The sequence below is a fragment of the Rhinopithecus bieti genome, unplaced genomic scaffold (assembly GCF_001698545.2).
Source record: "Rhinopithecus bieti isolate Rb0 unplaced genomic scaffold, ASM169854v2 scaffold_71999, whole genome shotgun sequence".
In the NCBI taxonomy this organism is placed as follows: Eukaryota; Metazoa; Chordata; class Mammalia; order Primates; family Cercopithecidae; genus Rhinopithecus; species Rhinopithecus bieti.
This window is the reverse complement of record NW_016826903.1, coordinates 676,863-698,185: the sequence shown is the minus strand read 5'-3', so window position 1 is coordinate 698,185 and position 21,323 is coordinate 676,863. Positions and strand designations below refer to the sequence as shown.

Below are 21,323 nucleotides of genomic sequence, written 5' to 3'. Positions count from 1 at the left end.
GTAAAGAATATGCTTCCAAAGCATCTCTGTATATGCTTTTGAGATCTAAGTTTCACGTAGCTAAGAAATCATATTCTGATCTGAGAAATCATATTCTGATCTGTCATATTCTGATCTGAGAAAACAAGCATTATCAGTATTATAGCAAAACAGTAAAATCAACAATTACAGCAGAAATCCAAATTGCAAGAAAAAAAGACTAAAGGAAAATCTGTAAAGGAAGATCATTTATGAAAGGGAACACATTTTCAAATTCAACCATGGCTTCCACAGAAGAAATATAAAGCCACAACTAGGGCTTTAGAAGAAAATGATTTCACTAACTGAAGAAAAATACTCACTTGTTTCACATTTTCAGCTAAGAAGACAATATAAACACTACAGAATCCCAGCTGTGTTATCACCAGAAAAAAGTCAACCACACTCCTGAAAAAAGATATCCACAAATAAGCATCCATAAGGCTACTGAAATGTCAATATATTTTATTTCTCTTTTCAAAAGTTTTAAAACATTTTATTATAGCATATATTCTCCTACTCAGCATATCAGGAACTCTGAGCAGCTCATACCAAATCTAACTTCCTGAAAATCTCCAGAAAGGCCATACTTAACTATAAACTACTCTACTAACACTGTTCTTCTTTTAATTCCCATCTCACATGTCGTCTGTACAACAGGTAGCCCTTTGCTGACTGCTTATGTTTCCTTATTTTTCTAGTCCTGTATTCATCTGACTTTGATTAGGCAGAGCCACCAATAATAAAGTTACATTTAAATAACAAGACAATAAAATAAGGTTATGCTAAAATATATCCATACCTCAGATAAGCATGTAACTAAATACTACAACTTCATTTGAAATAATGAGACTACAACATTTTTCTTGTTTTCCTTTATTTAAAAAATTAATGAACATGATTATGTCATTATTTGAGCAGGTCATGCTTTATAAATACCATTTTATTTCATCTACCATAATGATCCTGTGAAATGGGTATTACTATAAACTCATTTCATAGTGAGAAAACCAAACCACAATGATAAATAATTTGATCAAGGTCAGAAAACTGAAAAACGGTCAAGTTCAGATTAGAACCCAAGTCTGTTTAAGGGTTACATATGTCTATTTTCCAGCTTTATCATATTTTTATTTATATATCTTTTAGATTAAAATACTAAAATTAATATAATTTTAACAATCACATATTAATAACAGAGTAAGTACTTACCGTCCCCACGCTGCTTGCTTCTGAAGACAACTCCAAGGACTCACTTCCATAGCAAAGCTCACGGTGTCACTATAACCTAATGTTGACTTTTTAAACCTGTAATTTAATGACATACATACAAAGGAAAAAAGAAAAATTTTAAGTTGGTCCATAAAACCACCTCTTTAAATAAATATAAAATAAATAGGAATTAATAAATGCAAGGCTATGCACTGACAGATGAGTTATCAAAATGTTAAGATCTTCATATTTTTAAAGCACGCCTCATAAAGTTTTAAAAGTTTAAATCTGTCCTTTTACCAGTATATTAATTTTATCTACTGCTAAAGTTTATGTAACTTTAGCACATAACTTACAACTTTTAACTTAAATTTGTGCTTTATTAATTTAAATATTTCAAATGCCTAAAACGTCAACTACATTATTCATGTCTAAATTATTCCATTCTTAGAATAGCATTAATTAATAATACATCTGTGCAAGGCTGCACAATACATTTTCACATAAACTATCTCATTTAATCTTCCCATGAGGTAGGTATTATTTCTCCATTATCTCTTTTTTTTTCCCAAGTATACATTGTTATATAAAGCTCATAAATGATTTGCCCAAAGTTTTAACAGTATGTAATAACAACAAAAAAGAGTCAAGATTTGACATCAGGCTACTAGAATACATATGGTCTACTGTCCAGTAGAAGTATTTCATGATACAAAATGAAGAAAATAATATTATGTTGTTGACTCTCTACTAACCCATACATCAGCAGAGAGCACCAAAGGCATTATAATCAAAACAGAATTACTAACACATTGAAGACCATTATGCTATAGCTAAAAGTCACACCACTGTCTCCATTGCCGCTATATATCTTTTCTAATTTTTTCCATTTATACTGAGAAACCATACTATTTCACTAATAAGGCTACCTTTTAAAAATAAATAGATTCTAACCAGATTTAAATCATATGAAATGCTACCCTCTTCCATATTCATTACCTTAGATGTATCTATATCAGAGCTTAAAGCAAATACAAAGCACAGTAGAATATAAGACTATCTGATGCTCTAAATAAAAAGATAGCTTTAAAATAAATAGGCTTAACAAATCCACATTTACCTCAGACACAGAAAGTGACTGCAACGTACCAATATGTGCATACAGTGAACAGAAATAATTCCGATAAACACAAGGCTGATTGGTCCAAGCTATGGGGAAAAAAATGTATAAGGTTTAAATATTTAACAGAAATTGAGTAATCTCATAAGCAATGAATCAATGGATTTTTCATGTGCACTGAATAAATATCTGTTGGGCAAAATGATTAGTCATTGCATAAGGGAAAACTAATAAACTTGATGCAGAAAGAATTTCGAGTAATATTTAAGACAACAATGTATAATTCCATCTTATTAGCTACTCAAACCTACGAATACGGAGCATAGACAACAAAGTAGGATAGAACACAAGATCATATTGAATATCAGATGGCAAGTCTACAACTATCAATGACCCACCGTTATAATTATACACAACCATGCATCATTATTGAAATCCCTAAAAAGCACAATGTCAAACGGAGACTGCGAGCAATTTACTTCTACAGACTGCTTGTTGGGTACTTACTATGTGTCAGAAACCATGCTTAGAAAATAATTACTTCAAAAAGTAGAAATAAAATATTTCAAATATTTATTTACTAAAATTAAAGCGATGCCAATAATTATCAAGATACAACCAAAATACTGCCAAAGTTTATTTTTATAATCAAAAGTTTTATCATCTAAATTGGGGAAAAAACAGTCAAATGCAGAGATAGTTAAAACTGTTTTTAGAAACTGGTCTATTCAAAAAAGGTTAAATACGATTTTATTACATCATAAATGGGTTTCTCCCCTAACAAAGATCTCTGTAATTATAATTACAATAGCTGCCTCTAACAATGCTTTACATGTTGGTTTTTAAAAGTTATTGTTATTATTTTTCTTTTTTTTTGAGACAGAGTCTCGCTCTGTCACCCCGGCTGGAGTGCAGTGGCGCGATTTCGGCTCACTGTAAACTCCACCTCCTGGTTTCACACCATTCTCCAGCCTCAGCCTCCCAAGTAGCTGGGACTACAGGCGTCTGCCACCCCACTCGGCTAATTTTTTGTATTTTTCAGTAGAGACGGGGTTTCACCGTTTTAGCCAGGATGGTCTCAATCTTCTGACCTCGTGATCCACCCACCTCGGCCTCCCAGAGTGCTGGGATTACAGGCATGAGCCACCATACCCGATCAACTTTTCTTAACTGTTATTTAAATTCTGAAAACTGTATATTTGACTCTAAAAAACTATACAATGTCACATTACCAATAATCTGATCTATAAATATATTTGTTGCTATGATTACACTGCTAAATTCAATTCCTGAAAATCCAAAATAATAATAAGATATAACTATACCTGGAAAAATCAAAGACTGTTTTAGGTTTGTGGCTTTACTTGGCTAAATATTACAAATAAGTAATGAAGTAGAAATGAATAAAGTAATTAGTATTTTTTGTTAGGTATCATTATCACAGTTGACACAATTTTTTCAAGACAACATCTAAATGATCATCTAAACGTCACCTTACCAGGTTATATTTGACTAGGTCAGACATTAGGCTGCTATAAATGAGACTGATAACTGTATCTTAACTGGTGATTACAAAGATAAGTCTTACCACTATGCCTGCATTTTTTATTGCCAATGGAAGTCCTAAAAGGCCAGTTCCAATATTTCCTTTAAGAAGGTGCATAAGAGTTTGTACAAATCTGAAAAGTAAAAGTTGTAAGACTTAAATATTTTAGAACAAAATCTATTATAACATGATCATGGTTTTAGTACTAGATGGGAACTGAAAATTAATCTAGGCAAGGAACCAAATAACATTTCCATCCCACCACTGGGCTAGAAGTCATACTTGGTTCAAGTCCTATCTTTGCTAATTAAAAGCAGAATAACAAGAGTTATTGTGGATATTAAATGAGATAGCTAAGTGAAATATCTGCCAAACAAGATAGTAAAAAATTAAATTAAAAAAGGCTAAAGGCATCTCTTTACAGTGTGGTTTTGTACACAGTAAAGCAATAAATTTTTTTTAAAAAGTAATTTTCTCATAAGATATTTTGCTGCTATGATTTTCAAAACAATGTTGAGTATCTGGCTAGTAACAAAGCAATGTATTGACACTACCTATGTAACCATGACACTAAACATATTTGATCTATGATTGTCAACCTAAGAAGTTAATTTAAAAAAATACAAGTTTAAAAACTATATACATCAACAGGTAAGATAAACATTAATTAATTTTTAGATACTATGAATTCCCTAAGGGATTTGACCTAAAAGTAGTTTCCAGAGGCATCTGAAGGAAGTCTCTTCACCAGGAAGAAATAAGTTGAAACAAAAATGAAGAGCAAAAAGTTTAAACTTATGAAACAAAAATGTTTACCTAAATATTTTTTCAGTTTATATTCTTCTTTTCTGATCAATTGCGTATTACTTTGCTTAACCATTAAACTATCATTAGAATGAGAAGTTACTCGAATCTATTAATGATGACAAAATGTCAAAAAAGGTTTCCTTTCCTACCTCCATGACTTTGTTTCAGCATAAAGAAGCATTTACTACCTCCTGATCATTTCAGACATCACTTCTCTTAACATTCCTGTTCCACTTAATCAGATCTCCCTTCTTTCAAGATCCCTAGCATTTGTTACGCATTGTCACTGCAGTAATTCCTATACACTGCTCTGTGATCTAAATGCATTTCTTTCCCAAACAGACTATAAACTCATTGAAGGTGGAGATATGTCTTATATTTGTGTCTTGTAATGTAACAGAATGTCTTCCCTGCAGAAGATTACAAAATACATACTGAATTAAAAGAAAAGGAGACTTATAAACCATAACACTTACGAAATGCCCTCTTGATCATCAAGTTGGTAATGCTTCTGAACAGGCAGAAGCTCTTGCTCATGTTCTTCATCTGATGTCCCATCAAAATTCTGCTCATTTATCAAAGGCCTCATTACATCCATCTCTTTAAAAAAGAAAACAAAGTACTTCACTATTGCTTAAAATTTTGGATAAAGCTGGTATAAATGAATTTTAAAATATTAGGAAATACTATTTGTACTCATCTTTACTATTTCCATCCAAAGTTAGTTCATACTAATACCCTGAGTTTTAGTACATTTAAAAAGAAGCAACTAAATTTATTTGCTGGATATGCTGTTTGGAATATGCAGTGCAAGGTGAAAGCTTAAGTATTCAATGCAAAACTTTTTCTGCGTTATCCATAAGAGATTTATAGTAAATGATCATAGAATTACACCATGAGAAATGTGAATGATCAAATATATTTTCATCTCTGCTTAACTTCGAATCATACTGTACAGGTATATAGTAATCACATTTTTAAATACTTGAAGAAAATTACAAAGTCATTCCAATATTTAAAATTTCAGTATCAAAATTTGCCCTTTGCCACTTTTTCAGTGTGTATTTCCTGAGAACAAGAATATTCTCTTAAATATTCCTATTAAGTTATCAAATTCAGGTTAACATTGATGTAATACTTTATTTAAACTACATTCCATATTCCACTTTCATCAGTTATACCAACAAATTCCTTTTAGCAATTTTTTCCTCCATCCAGGATTATATATTACATTTAATTGAATTGTTCTAGTGGTTTCTTTGCCATTATATTTTTTAGACGCCTTTAATCATCTTTTTTCTTACTTAATTTTTTACTATCTTGTTTGACTGTTTTAAGTGGTACTCTCTGACTTCTACTTATTACCTATACCACAATTAATAATTTAATTCTACTTTTTCCTTTCTCTGTTCCTTATTTTCTCATTTTTAGTTGTATTCTTTCTACTTTGACAATACATAGGGATGTTTTTCATACTGTTCTTCAAACTGTGTCTCTACTCATTTCTTAGACCTATAGCTGCAATCAATATCAATATTCACTATCAGTTCTCTGCCAAAGTTTCCTCAATCATCCCTTGGCTGGAAGATCTTCTTATAAGGTATGCATCAGAATGGCCTGTAGGGCTTGCTAAAACACACAATGATGGACTCCATCCCAAAGTTTCTCACTCAGCAAGTCTGGGGTGGGCCCGAAAATATGCATTTCTAATAAGTTCCCCAGTGCTGCTGATGTTGCTGGTCTGGGGACCACACTTTGAGGACCACTGCTCTAACTGATTCCTCAGGACGGTCTCCTGGGCACGGTATTCCCTGAGTTTTTACATGTTTCAAACTGTTTTTCTTTATAGACTGGATACTTGAAGAACAACTAGATATAAAATCCTTGGCTCACACTTTCTTTCCTTGAGTTTCTTGAAAATGCTGCTCCACGTTTGCCTTGCTTTTATATGCTACTTTTGAGAAGTCTGATGGCAGACTTAATTTTCTCAGCCATTAAGTAACTTGTTCTTTTTCCTAGAGGTCCTGAAGATATTTTGTCTTTAAAGTCTAATAACTTTACCACATATCTTGGGGTTGATCATGCTAAGTCAGTTTTCCCAGGGACACAGTGGGCCCCTTTTGAGATGTTGATTTAGGTTTTTTCTTATTTCTACTATAAAGTTTTCTTGGATAATAGCTTTAAATATGTATTTGGTTCAAATACTACTTCTTTAGCTATTTCAATTACATGCATGTTGGATCTTCTTTGCCTGTCTTCCATTCAACCACTTTATATCTCTGACCATTCTGGTATCCGTCTTTACCTCATTTTCATTCATATGTATCTTAAGTGACACATTAAATTTTCATTTCAATACATTCTCCCTTATATCCTTTTTTGTTATACTCTATACAGAATAAATTGGTACTCTTATAAAACCATCACATTAGTTTCCCAGGGCTCTCATAATCAAGTACTACAAGATAATTTATTGCCTCAAAGTTCTAGAAGCCATTAGTCTGAAAAAGTGTTGGGAGGGTTGGTTCTAAAGGCTGGGACGGAAAGCTCTGTTCCAGGTAGGCCTCTCTCCTTGGTTTATGGACAGTCATCTTCAAGTTCACACGACATTCTCTCTGTGTTTAAATTTCCCCTTTTTATAAGGACACCAGTCATATTGGATTAGGGGCCCAGCCTACTCCAGCATAACCTCATCTTTTTTTTTTTTTTTAGACAGAGTTTCGCTCTTGTTGACCAGGCTGGAGTACAATGGCACGATCTTGGCTCGCTGCAACCTCCACCCCCCAAGTTCAAGCAATTCTCCTGCCTCTGCCTCCAGAGTAGCTGGGATTACAGGCATGCACCACCACGTTCAGCTAATTTTTGTATTTTTAGTAGAGACAGGGTTTCACCATGTTGGTCATGCTGGTCTTGAACTCCTAATCTCAGGTGATCCATCTGCCTCGGCCTCCCAAAGTGCTGGGATTACAGGCATAAGCCACCGCTCCTGGCCATGGTTTCATCTTAGCTAATTACAGCTACAATGACCCTATTTCTAAATAAGGTCACATCCTGAGGTATGCAGCACTATGACTACATATAAATTGAGGAGCAGGGAGACTACTTAATCCATAACCATCATTATTAGTTGTATGAACATCAGTTTCAACCACTAATATGTTAATATTTTTATTTCTAAATATACTCCACTGCCCTTGCTGACTAGAGTTCATTTGCTTTTATTCATTTAGCTTATCTAAATTATCAGTTATTTGAACTTTCTGATTTCTTTCTGTCAGGAAGTGTGCAGCATGTTCTGTGCTGTACTAAGTACACTCTCTGTCCTCAATAAAGATAGTTATCACTACCAATATTTCAAAAACTGAACAATCTGTTATTTAAAGCACACTGCCCAAGAGATCACAGCAGTAAGGAAAGTACGGAAAATGGTAAGTTTTTTCATATCTTTAACAACAATATGAACTGTAAATAATAAGTTTATTTGTAATGGCATTATCGAAGAGTTTATTTTTCATATCCTTTTAGATAAACCTGGAAATCTAGAATTGTTAAAATTACCTATAAATACTAGTTTTGTAATTCACAGAATTAAGTTTTTAAAAATAGTATTATAATGTTCAGAATCCCAAGTAAAAATTAGTTGGGGCCTCAGTTACTCTGAACAAACTTCTCACATTGTTTAGCAGCTGTCATATTTATTTAACTGTGTTCAACAGTGTGATCCCTATGGTTACACTTTCCCTTACTTCTTAAAGTCATGAATTTTCAGTGTTATATTGTCTAGAAAACATTAAACATGACTTACTGTGAAAAACAGCTTTTCATATATATATTTGCTTTAAAGTCATCTCATCCTTCACATTTAAAACCTTAACAAAAATTTGATTATTCCTGCGTACAAAAAATGCAGACAGGTAGTAGGAATAAGATCTAATGTTCTGTAGCACAATAGGGCAACTGTAGTTAACAATAATTTGTTATGTATTTCAAAATAACTAGAGAAATGGATTTGAAATCTTCCCAACACATACTAAAAAAGGATAAATATTTGAGATGATGGATATCCCAATTATCCTGATTTGATCATTACATATTGTACATTTATATCAAAATATCTCATGTACTTCACAAATACGTACAATTATTATGTGCCCACAAAAAAATTTGTAACTGAATTATTCCAGGAAACTCCTCTAACTCTCTTACAATGAGATTAAAGTAAGTTAATTAAAGATAAATATACTTCTTAATAGTGTTAGGAATTTAAGAAGTACATATTTACTATTTTGATTCTACCATTAAAGAACCATGCAATGTGACGTTATTAGCTAAGTTCTAACTATGTGCTTAAATATTCTTTTTTATTGAGACAGAGTCTCACTCTCTCATCCAGACTGGAGTGCAATGGCGTGGTCTTGGCTCACTGCATCTGAAAAATCTCTAAGACTTTCCCTCCAGCTTTAGTCTACATAGGGAGCTAACATTACATACTAAAAAACGTGTATCTGTTAAACTAAGAAAAGGTAAAGCAATCAGGTTTTAAGACTGAGCATATCAACTTGAATGATATAAAATAGCTCTTGAATCTAAAGAGTAAATTGAAAGACACCTAACTAGAAATATCTAGGAAATACTTAGTACCCAAGAAGTTGCATCTTTAAATGGTAATAGCCTATATATACCTAGATCTCTGAACATTAGATTTATTAATAAAGAGTCAATTAGTCATTTATAACTTTTAGAAGTTCCAGGTAATACTAAATATAAAATGCTAAATTGCATTTTTGTTTCCAATTTAGGTATACAATATAGAAAAATGCAGTAATATTATTTTCTTACACTTAACTCTTAGTTTTTTAGGAGAGCTTTTAGCACTGGCATTGGTCACAAGGCTGAGTGGGACATTCCAGGCTTGAATACAATTGCGTGCTTGAGAAACTTTAGGTTGGTGTAATGTCACTGAAACTGAAGGTAAATGTGTATGGCAGAAGATTAAGCTGGAAAGCTTGATAAGTTTTCAAATCAGTGTTGTCGAGAATCGCACCCCTTTCCTATGGAAGGTTTCTGGCTCAGATTCAAGAAAGACAGCACCCATCACTACCACCATATCCTTCCCTTGGTTATTTCACACCGTGATGTCAGATGAAAAGCAGTGAGGTATGAGGTAAAGAATTAGCATTTATACTCTCTCTGGGAACTTCCTGTGGAACTCCTGGAAAGACATATATAGGAAAGTGGTTACCAGGAGTTGTTTTTCCTGGCACAACAGCCTCCCATGGCTTACCTTTAGTTTGTTAGTGAAAAGGATGTCAAAGACTATGATGGCTTTTATGCACATCAACATTACAGGCAAACACATTATGGAAGCTGATGCAAAGAGGAATAAGCCCTTCCACAAAATTTACTGGTTTCTGGCCCTTCTCAAAAACCCCTTTTAATAGACTGTCATCTTCACTAATATCCACTAACAACAGTTCCTCAACACAAAAGCTCTCTGCCTCATAACTGAATGTATTCAATTAAAGAGATTACAAGGGATTCCTATTCAATTTCACAAATATTAATGAGGCCCTAATATACGTTAAACACCATTAGATGCTGAGAATAATTACTAAAACTCAAAAAAAAAAAAAAATCCTGCCTTCATAGAGCTCAAATTCTAGTGAAGGAAAGAGACAATAAAATAATAAGTAAAACAGAGATAAGTTAGATAGTGTTAAGTGCTAAGGAGAAACACAAGGATTGAGACAGAGAGCCTCTAATTTTGGATAGACAGCCAAAGAAGTCCCGAAGAAGGAGCAGGAGTGAGCAGCGTCCATATCCTGTGGGAGGGAGAGTAATCTAGGCAGCAGGAACAAAGGCAAAGGCCCTCAGGATGGGAGTCTGGTGTGTTTAAGGAACAAGGAGGGCAGAGTAGAGTAGCTAGAGAGGAATGAGTGCAGGGGAGGAGTAGGAGATGAGATCAGATCAGATGTGACAGAAGGCAGACTGTACACAGCCTTGTAGACCATTCCATGTGACATGAAAAGCCACTAGAGCAGTGCCTTCCAATAGAAATGCAATGTAACATACATGTAAATTTATATTTAATTTATATTTATATTTTAATTTTTAATTTAATTTTAATTGTGAAAAATAATTTAAATTTAATATTTAATTTATTTAATTTAATTTATTATTATGCTAGATTTAAAATTATTTCTAATAAAAAATTGTAAAATTTATATAAATATTTTACATTTTTTGTTTAAAGTATTTTATTGTAAGTATTAAATATTTACATTTAATAATAAAAGTAGATTTATGATCATAAATATAAAATGTAAATTTTTAAGGTACACAAGATATACAAGCTTTCAGTAAGTTGCTTTGTACAAAAAAAAAGGAACAGGAAATTATTTTATATTTTTATTTAAGCTTGATTATCTTAAAATATCACATAGTAATATCATTTCAACATGTAATCAACAGTAAAAGATTAAGATATTTTAGATTTTATTTTTCATACTAAGTCTTTGAAATCCAGCATGTATTTTACACTTGCAGCATATTTCAGCTTGAACACACCATATTTCAAGTGCTCAACAACCATATAACTAATGGCTATTGTACTGGACAGCACAGCACTAGAGAGTTTTGGGCTTTGGAGTGATATCTGATTTACATTTTAACCAGATTCCTCTGGGCCTATTTTCTCATATGTACAATGAAAATAATAACTTCTATTACACAGGGGTTTTGTGATGTCATCACAAATGATAATGTATATGAAATTATTATATACATTATATATGTTACATAGAATATGAAGAATGAAATAACGTATATGAGCGTAGGGCCTAGACCTTGGCACATAAATAAGTAATCAATAAACACTTTTTTTCCTCTTCCTCCATATATTAGAAGCATATTAAGCTGTATAGGATTTTTAAATGCCAATCTTTGACAAAAATTAGAAATAATTTAATAATTAATACTTCTGAGCATTTATGAGCTATAAACTGCTGTAAGATTGAGTATGCAAAGATGGGCAAAACATGTTATACCTGCCAGAAGGAAGTAAGACTAGTAAGGGAGATAAAGACTCAACAACTCAACACAGTAAACAGAGTTAAGAATATATGAAATAAAAACTGACACCCCAAAGGAATTAAAGATTATACAACCCAATTTACATCATACATAATGTCTATTATGTTCCCAATGTTTTGTTGTAATTTTTAGTTAAGTACTAAATTGGGCAGCTCTGGAAAATGCTGTGATTATTATTGTAAAAATTAATGACGTCTTATAAACTAAAACACTATTAAGCAATACATGTGCAACCGATTTACAAGTGGAAAAATTATAGATAAATAAGAAACACTAGCTTGATTCAATATTATACAACATTTATTATACACAATATATCTGATGTTAGGTGTATTACAGAGTATACCATAGGGATACATTAATGGTGCATACAAATGGAGCATTCTTAAATTAGGCAGGGCTTGTATGCTGTCTTATTTGGCAAGAAAATTGTTTGAATCTCAATTTTCAAGCCTAAAACCAACGTAAATTTCAAGTTGTAGACAGAATGTTCTAAAATAACATTAATTTAGCAATATCCTAGGTATTAAAGTCTTAAAAATGTTTATTTCTTTCACCTAGTAATTCTACTTCTGGCAAGCTAGTGTATGCAGAAGAGGATTTTGCACAAGAATGTTCATTAAAACATTATTGATGTTGAAAATTGGAAAACAAACTAAATGTGTGGCAATCAGAAAATTACTAAATTAAGGCACAGTCACTTTATGAAGTATTGCACTGACATTATGGTGCAATACTGAGGTCTGAGTAAAACAGGGAACACTGTATCATATGTGAAGTGGGAAAAAGCTGAATATTTGCAATAGGATTCCAATCATGTTTTTAAAAATTAAGTAGAAATCAGGGAAAGTAAATATAACAAAATGTAAACAAATTTACCAGAATATAGATGGACAAATGGATCATTAGTGCACTTTTCCTTCTCTGGAAAAAGTTAAAAAAAAAAAAAAAAAGAAAAGCAGTTGTAGCAAACTTGCATTACTTTCATAATAAAATTTAAAATCACTTGTATTTTGGCAATAGACAAACTAAAAGAAAATAGAAATAGTTTCATTTTTAAAAATAACATAATATTGTCACCTGAATCTATAAACTACTCTCTAGATATAAAATAAGAACCGTAACTATTTTGTTCATTTCTGAGGTGGAAGAAATATACACAGCAAGAAACTTTCCGGAGGGCCCCATGGGCTATGAAATAAAGTGCAGACCTTAAGCTATTCACATACCTTACGAGAACCTGTATCTTAACATCTCTACCAGTGCTTTTACATAAATACCCATTTTGGAAATTCTTTTTTTAAATTAAATAACACTTGGTCATTGTAGAAAATCAGAAAATATATAAACAACATTTTTGAAATTAAAAATTACTTCATTACCCAGAAATTACTACTGTTAACATTTTAGAGTACATGTTCACAGGCGCACACACACATACACACAAAAAACTCTCATATCTTCTCAATCTGTTTCCTATCTTTAAATACTATTCATATGCTGATAACATCGAAACTTACATTTCCAGACCAGACCTTTCACTAATGCTAGACATAAATCCAATTGCCTACTTGACATCTGCACTTTGATATCTAATGGACATCTCAAACTTAACATGCCCCAAACTGAACTGGTCTTCACCAGCAAGCCTGCTATTCCTGCAACTTTACCCATTTGTATTAGTTATCTATTGCTGTATAACAATTTATGGCTACTGTCAGGAGCCCTCAGTTCTGTGCAACACGGAGCTTTCCTTACAGCCGCTTGAGTCTCCTTGCAACATGACAGCTAGCTTTCCTTCAAGTGAATGATTCAAAAAGAGAAAGCAAGGAGGAAGGTACAATGCACTTTATTATCTAGTATTGAAGTCATACATCATCACTTCTACCAAAATCTTTCATTAGACACAAGTTACTAAGTCCAGCCCCCACTCGAAGGGAAGAAAATTAAGTTTCTCCTACTTAAGAGAGAAACATCAAAGAATCTGTAGGTATATTACAAAACCACCATAATATCCCAGTTAATAACAATTTCATTATTCTAGATACTCTGGAGTCTTCCTTGTCTCCTCCGTTTTACTCTCTAACCCTCATCCACTCTCAGGAAATTACACTGGTTCTTTCAAAATATACCTAGAGGCTAACTATGTCTCTTCACCTCCACTGCCACTGCCATACTGCTCTGAACGACACCCACATCTTTCCTGAATTACTGAAATATTCTCCTGCTTTTACTTTTGCCCCCTTACAGTTCTTCACATGGCAGTCAACGCAATCCTTTTAAAACAAGGCAGATCATGACATTCCTCTGTTCAAACCCTGCACTGGTCCCTGCTTCCCTCAGGGTAAAAGTCACAGTCTACAAGACCCTACATAATTTGGCCTCATCGCTACCTCCATCACTCTGCTTCAGCCACTTTGGTCTCCTTGCTATTCCTTTATTCTTTCCGCCTGGAATAGTCTTTCCCCAGATATCCATTTGGCTAATTTCCTTACCTCTTCCAAGTCTTTACTCAAACTGCACCTTTTCAATAAGGCTCATCCCAACCATTTTATAAAATACTGCAAACTGCCTAGCCCCCACCCTCATTCCTGATTTCCCTTACCCTGCTCTTGTTTTCCATAGCACTTTTCACCTAACATACTACATAATTAACTGGTTATTGTCTTTACTGCGTACTCTCTGCTTCCCCTTACTAAATACAAGCTCCATAAGAACAGGGATTTTTATCTGTTTTGCTCACGATGTATCTCAAGTGCGTAGGGGAAGCTCAATGAATATGTGTTGAATTAATGAATACATAAAACTTAAAAAAACGGAAATAATTTGAAACTTTTTTTTCAGTTAAAGAAAATGTACATGGTGAACATCTTTCCATATCACTTTTAATGGTTAGGCAGTATACAACTATACCACAATTTAACCAATTTCATTTCATTGTACTTTAGTTAACAGCTTTTCTCTATATACTATAATGAAAACCTCTTGATACAGGTATTTGTTACATTACTTATTTCCTCTGGAAATATTCAGAAGGAGAATTGCTGGGTCAAAGGATATGTACATTTTTAAGGATAACTGTATTATCCCTTTCCTGCCAGCAATGCATGAGAATACCCATTTCTCCATATCCTCACTAAGACAAGTTGTTAATGAATTTAAAACAGGCAAACCTGAGTTCACATTTGGGTTCTGCCATTAATAAGCTTAAAATTACTGTATCTATAAAATGGAGATCATAATAGCACCTATCCCAAATGCTGTGAGGGTTAAAGACAAGGCATTGGCAAAGCACTTAGCACAGTGTTTGCACACAGTAAGCATGCAATAAAATGTTAAGTTTATTGTTTCTACTATTATGGCCTGAAAAAAATTCCACTGCAAAGTGCCCTGCAAGCTATTAGAGGAATAAAACTTATAAGTTACTTAGAATACGGCATTTTTAAAAGTTCAACCGTTTTCTTGAAGATTACATTTAGATTTAATCTTTTAATTACATTTAATCAGCATCGAATGAAAAATACTTCCAAGAACAGTACATGTAACTGGCAGAGTGATCATTTTACCACCCTAATCCCTACTTTTTTGTTTTGGACAGCGGGAAACCATAAACAAACACGCCCTGTCGCCAAGAAACAGGATCGAAGGAAAGCAGGAAAACAAACTTTGCCAAGTGAGCAAGCTACAGGTATCTCCTGTTCGTTCTGGTCAGCACGACCTGTTCGAAACTATGGGATAACAAGGGGTAAAATGAAGATTCATCTGGAGATTCCGAAAAGGGCTGCAGCATTTGAAAAGCAGAACAATGATAACTTCCTTAAAGCATCATTGGGAAAAAAACTGTGAAAGTCGCGGCGCAGGCTCTCGCGTCTTCGACGTGTACACACAGGGCCCCGCCCCACTCAACACACACACTCAAGCACACGCGCGCGCGCGCGCAAACACACACACACACACACACACACATTTTAACGCCCTATTGAGGCCTGGGCTTCGTCTGACCAAGCTCTCGGGGTCAGATAACCGGTTCCTTTGCGGACGCTGACCACGGGGTCAGTTAGCAATCAGGCCTCAACTCATTCCAGCTTCCTGGGGAGGTCTGTTTGCTGGGTTTAAATTAGAACCCGTGCTAGTCCCACAACCTCAAGAGCGCGCGCGCGCGCGCACACACACACACACACACACACCGCCCACTCGGCCACACACAGACACACACACACCGCCCACTCGGCCCCACGTCTTTCCCTGCGGAACCCGGATGCGGATGGGCGGGGGGCAGGGTCCGCCTCCTCGCGGCCGTGGCCAAGCGCGGGGCCCCGAGAGGTGTGGGCGCACCCGACCCCCGCCTACGTCAGCCCAGGGTCCCTGCCCAGGCACAACACCGACCTAGCTCCTCGCACCCCGCCGCCCCGGCCGTCGCCGGCGTCGCCGCCGCTTCCATCTCTCGCGGGTCTCCAGGACGCCGCCGCCCGGATGCTCACTCTCCCGCCGCTGCGTGGCCGGCGTCAGGCCCAGGCCTACCTCCCTTGCCCGGAGGGACCAGCGCCTGGCGCTCGCCTCCCTGCCCCGGCGCTCTCTACCCGCGCGGCGAGGAGCATGCGCAGTGGGGCAGCCCGGCTCGGCGGGTACTGCCGGCGAAGGGCGGGAGGGGCCGAAGACCCGAGGACTGCAGCAAGGCCGGGTTGGGTAACCCGAGAGGAGGGTTGGGTAACCTGAGATCAGCGACGGTGGGACCTTAGAGCTGGTGGAGCCCTGGGTCCATAGCTCCCTGGGGGTTTTTAAAGATGACCGCGAACTTAAATTTGGGGCGCCTGTCCGTATGCAAGGCGTTAAGCGTTCTGTAAGTCACCTTGGAGAATGCGAAGAAGGACGAGATTTGTCCCCTACCCATGTTGAGGTTCTGACTACTCTGGTTATTCGTCTCCCTGTTTCTATAGTTAGAGTTACCGGATACGCTTAAATAGAATTTAATTAAGTCACATACAATTTCACTTTACGGATATTTCAATGTCCTTCCAGATTTTTGACGTTGACCGTGGTGCTGAAAGAAAATTAAGGTAAAAACTAAGTGTACTGATGTAGTTTCAAATACTCCTACGCACCGTACATACATTATCTTTAATTCTGACGACAATCTGTGAGATAATTCTAATTAACAGTCACTGATGTAACTATATGGCAATGGTGTTAAATATTTAAAATTCTGAGATTAAAAAGGTACACAGTTACATACTATCTACATCTTTCCTCCTGTTGCATCCTTTGTAGGCTTTCACTAGATAACTAGTGATAATGACAGTTTGCCAACCCGCTTTTTTTTTCTTTAAGTGAACCCAATTTGTTCACATACATATACATGCAAATCCCAAAAGAAGGTTTTATTTGAAGTGTTCTTGACAAATAAAGGTGTAAAGGAGATTTAAATAAATAAATAAATAAATAAATAAATAAATAAATAAATAAAAGAACAAGAAAAAATCTATCCTGGAACATAACTAGAGAAATGTTCCCCAACCAGTGTTGGGGTGGATCACCTGGTTAAAGATCAGCAGGAGAGAAGACAGGCATCAGACAGAAGTTACAGGACTAAGGCAATTTTCCATAAACCACTCATAATGAGAACATGTGGGACAGCATCTTAAAAGAAGAATATTGTCCTTTGAGTGTTAAAAGGGATCAAAAGTCATTGTCCCCTAATCTCAGCTCCAGCGAAAGCAGATCTGGCAATATGGAAGGAAGAAAAGCTTGACTTGTAATATAAGCCTGGAATCTTTTGAAGAGGCTTGGGCTGAGGCAGGAGGCCAGGCTCAATGTCTTTACAGTGATGTGGAGATAAAGCAAGTGGTAACGATGATCATAAGATTCAAGAGAAATGTGTTTTTCATGCATCTCTACTTGAGAACGTATTTACTAGGACTTCTACTCCAGGTCTTATAAATTAGAAGCAGATATAAAGTACAGCTGTATCAAAATGGACACATTATACACAATGTGACAATCTGAACCCTGGAAATTCCTTTCTTTTCCTGACTTTAACTTCTTGGATCATATCTTGACTACTTCCTTCTTTGCAACTGCAGCACTTTGTTCATATCTCTGTTATAACACTTCTCGTCTTATAATTATTCCTCTTTCTGGGCTTTATACTATGCTGTATACTATTATGTGCAAGACACTGTGCTAGGCCTGTTGAGGAATTGACTGTATTTGTCTTTGTCTCAACAGGCCTAGCACAGTGACTTGCACATACTGGGCACTCAATGAACAGTTGTTGAAAGTTACTGAGTATAGCCTCAGAGGTATATGAAAGGAAACATTTAGAAGTCTTTAATTTATTCAAGCACATTTTATGGAGCACCTTCCATATGTCAGGAACTATGCTAGATGCAGGGGCTAGAATGGCAAATAATGTTGATATGTTCCCTACTGTCATGGAGTTCATAGTATACAGCATGTGAAAGAACAAAACAAAATACTAAATATGTCATTACAATTGTTGGTGAGGAAAATAACAGGGTACCACCAGGGAACCTACTTTAGATTGAGAAGGCAGGATAGTCTTATCTGAGGACACTTAAGCTGACATATGAAGGTAAGAAGGACTTGGCTGGGTGTGTGTAGGGAGAAGAGCGTTTCCAGCAGTGAGTCTAGCCTTTCCTCTTTTACAGATAGAGAAATAGTTCTGTTTTAGACACCTGTGGAACATCTAGGTAGAATTGCCTATTATATAATAGTTAGATCTCTAAAGTTTTCTTATGTGAAAAATAATGTCACCAACCTTACAAGTTGAGAAGATTTAATGAGATAAAATATATAAAGCATCAACACATTGCCTGATTCACAGGAAGCATCAAATAAAGTGAGCGTATTAGCTAGAGATTTTTTTTATTGCAATACTGAGGCCAATTCAAACTAGCTTAAGCCAAAAGAGGAATTTAATGAGGATACTGAGATTGCTAAAACAGAGATGAGACTGGGTTCAGGAAACTGATTCTCATGCCTCTGAGAGTCTCTTCTTCAGTGATCACTTTTCTCTGTGCATCTGCTTGTGTGTCTGTGCAAGTTTCCACTGCAGAACTCCTCTGTTTCTCAGGTTCACCTGGTAGGAAACATGTTTCCTAAAAGCTCTCAATTCCTTTATCTTAGAGTTTGAGTGATCAGAAACATACTGGTCTCTTTTTCTTGGTTTCAGTTTTAAACATTTCCTAGGTAAGAACTGTGATTGAGTCACCTTGGATCAGATTCCCACACCTGGACTAGTCAAGTAAGTGAGTGTTGGACAAAGTCATATATTGTGGTAGTTCCTGATACAACCATGTAGATGACATTGTAGAGAAGGAAACGGTTTTCCGAAGGAACAGCTGAGCAGACCAAATCTTATGTATCCTCTCTATTTGATTCTCCTCTATATAAAATATTACTCATTTTGTATCCTAAGGCTGTTTTATCCTTCTCTGTTTTCAGTGGAAATAGAGACAAGCTTCTCACCATCTTTTAATTAGTATCTGCCTTAATGACTTCTTTATTCTGTTAATGAACCTAGGAAACATGCTGATCAGTATTGGTTCTCTTAAGAGGTTCTTTGTTGGAGTAATTGTTCCTGACAGCCTTACTTTTGTTAAGAATAACTTGATTTTATTTAACTCTTTATGACAGATTTAGCAGATTAAAAAAACTGAAAACTAAATGCCTGGGAAAGAGAAACGATGCAGATAGCAGAAGTTTAACTTCTTAACAAGCCTCTGCAATACTCTCAAGTAGACTTTTAAAAAATATGTTGCATCTATGAGACAGGAATAGACTGCCATAAAAAAAAAAGGAATAACCAGGGAACAGAAAGTAGAGCAAAAGGACCAAAAAAAAAAAAAAGCAAATAGAAAAAAATAAAATTAAAGGATCCATCTAGCAGTTCCAGTATCTTAATTCAGAAAGAGATTAAAGAGAAAAGGAAAAAAATAAAATAAAAGTATAATAGAATTTCTCAAAATTGAAGAACATTTATTTCCAGATTTGAAGAATTCACTGAATGCCCAATACAACAAATGCAAACAGACCTAAGTCAAGATATATCATTGAAAACATTTTAGAACATTTGATAATAACAGGAAGATTCTAAAAGCTTCCCCAGATGAAAAAATGGGGGTGAAGGCTATCACATTCAACTGGAATCACATCTGACCACTCAGTAGTAATATCATAAGCTAGCTAGAGGGAAATGGAGCATGGCATTCCAGCTTCTGATGGAAAACACACCCAACTTGGAATGCTAGACCTAACCATACTATCAATCAAATGAAAGAGTAAAATAAATACATTTTAATATGCATAAAAGCTCAATGTGTACTTCCCATGTGCCCTTTCTTAGAAAGCACTGGAGAAATGCTCCCCCAAAATTAAGGAGTAAACTTAGAAAGAAGGAGACATGGGATTCAGGAAACCAGGAATTCGGCAAAGGAGAAAGGAACTCCCAAGAGAATGCCGAAAGTAAGTTCCAAATCGCAGTTTTGCACTGGGCCTAGAGAGCTACCAGTCCAAATTGGGGCAAGAAGATGGAAGGCACCAGGAACAGCTATCCCCAAAGACAAAAGAAACAGTGAAACTGATAATCTGAAAAGTATGCAGAATTGGACAAAGAGATGTTATTTAGAGCTGTAGGGAGGGTGAGAAAACTTAGCCACAGATGTGAAGAAAGCCAAGCAGATGAAAAAAAAAAGAAAAGGCAACTAACTCCAGTTAACATAATAGTCATAAAAGAAACAAAAGTATAGTATACCATTTTGCTTTGGCAGTGAATAATACATGCAAAGGCATAATAATAAAAATGTGAATGTAGTGGAGAGTGTATTATAACTCTCTGAAGATGTGAGTGGGGTGAGGAGAAATTATCTGTATGAAGGATTATGTAAAAGAGCTAAATTCTCACTTTTCATAGTTGTGAGAAAATAGTATCTAAAACTGAAAAAATTAATAGTACTATAAGCTTGTCATTTAGAAATATGAAGGCAAATACCAAATAGAATTACCAAAAGAGTTCAAAATGGTTGCCTCTTGAAAAAGGAAATTGTAGCAAGCTATAAGGCAAGAATTTATTTCACATTATGTTTTATTTGATTATTTAAGCTAATGCATAATAAAATAAATGCAAATTTACAAAAGAAAAAATCATAGTCTCTGGCAATTACTAATTTTTATTAGGACAAATATCCAACAAAGTCACCTATAATATTTATTGTTTTTTTAAGTCATGTATTTTCCTGCTCTGTAGTTGTTTTCAAGTTCTTTGTCTTTAATGCCAATCATCCCTATGACAGAGGACATAGCAGTTTTAGATTCTAAATTTTTAGTGACTGGGCAAGACTATGAAGAAAGTGAATTTTCTGAAAAGTCCTTTGAAATTTCATGGTCAAAATGAGAGAGAACCTTTTGGTTAAAGACTATTGACCCACAAGAAATTGGTTTAAAATAATACTAATTTACCCAACCAGTAATACATTTTCCTTTTAAAGTTTTTACATGTAAAATTTATCA

At 35.1% G+C, this 21,323-nt stretch overlaps 1 protein-coding gene across 1 annotated transcript; it reads right to left on the bottom strand.

Annotated features, from left to right (window-relative positions):
• Nucleotides 1–341: 341 nt before the first annotated feature.
• LOC108523157 (proton-coupled amino acid transporter 4-like) lies at nucleotides 342–16,932 on the bottom strand (the record flags this gene model as incomplete). The annotated part of the gene is made up of 6 exons (XM_017863689.1): nucleotides 16,182–16,932; nucleotides 5,180–5,303; nucleotides 3,939–4,029; nucleotides 2,351–2,439; nucleotides 1,231–1,326; nucleotides 342–426 (listed from the first exon to the last, which is right to left on the bottom strand). Coding segments are annotated over exons 1-6 (540 nt in total), but the record flags the coding sequence as incomplete, so codon positions are not given.
• Between the last annotated feature and the right edge of the window lie 4,391 nt (nucleotides 16,933–21,323).